This window comes from Nestor notabilis, unplaced genomic scaffold (assembly GCF_000696875.1).
Source record: "Nestor notabilis isolate BGI_N333 unplaced genomic scaffold, ASM69687v1 scaffold24072, whole genome shotgun sequence".
NCBI lineage: Eukaryota > Metazoa > Chordata > Aves > Psittaciformes > Psittacidae > Nestor > Nestor notabilis.
The window spans coordinates 1-291 of NW_009917315.1; the positions used below are offsets into that span (position 1 = coordinate 1).

Genomic DNA, 291 nt, shown 5'->3' on the forward strand with positions numbered 1-291 from the left:
TTAGGAAGCTAACTAATATAAAAGTACATTCAGCGAGGGGATATGGGGGGGTTCGGGGAAGGGGTCCCTCAGAGGATGCTGCATTTGCCCTTCTCCACCCAGGGGTTGTTTTTCATCAGCTCCGGGTTCAAGAAGGGGTCTTCGGGAATGCCGTCCTCGATCCACTTCACGAACCTGCAGAGAGGGGAGCGAAGGGTGGGCATGGAGCCTGTTGGCAGTGGGTTAGCCCTGAAATCCTCACTGGGGCACACGCAGCTCAGGTGCAGACTCTACCCGCCCATCAGCCCCCCC

General features: G+C 57.7%; 1 protein-coding gene across 1 annotated transcript in view; it reads right to left on the bottom strand.

Moving 5' to 3' along the window:
* Positions 1–68: 68 nt before the first annotated feature.
* GNG13 (guanine nucleotide binding protein (G protein), gamma 13) overlaps positions 69–291 on the bottom strand; it is a 1,049-nt gene continuing 826 nt past the window's right edge. The window contains exon 2 of the mRNA XM_010009172.1: positions 69–174. Coding sequence (XP_010007474.1) covers positions 69–174 — 106 coding nt within the window. The remainder of the gene's footprint in view (positions 175–291) is intronic.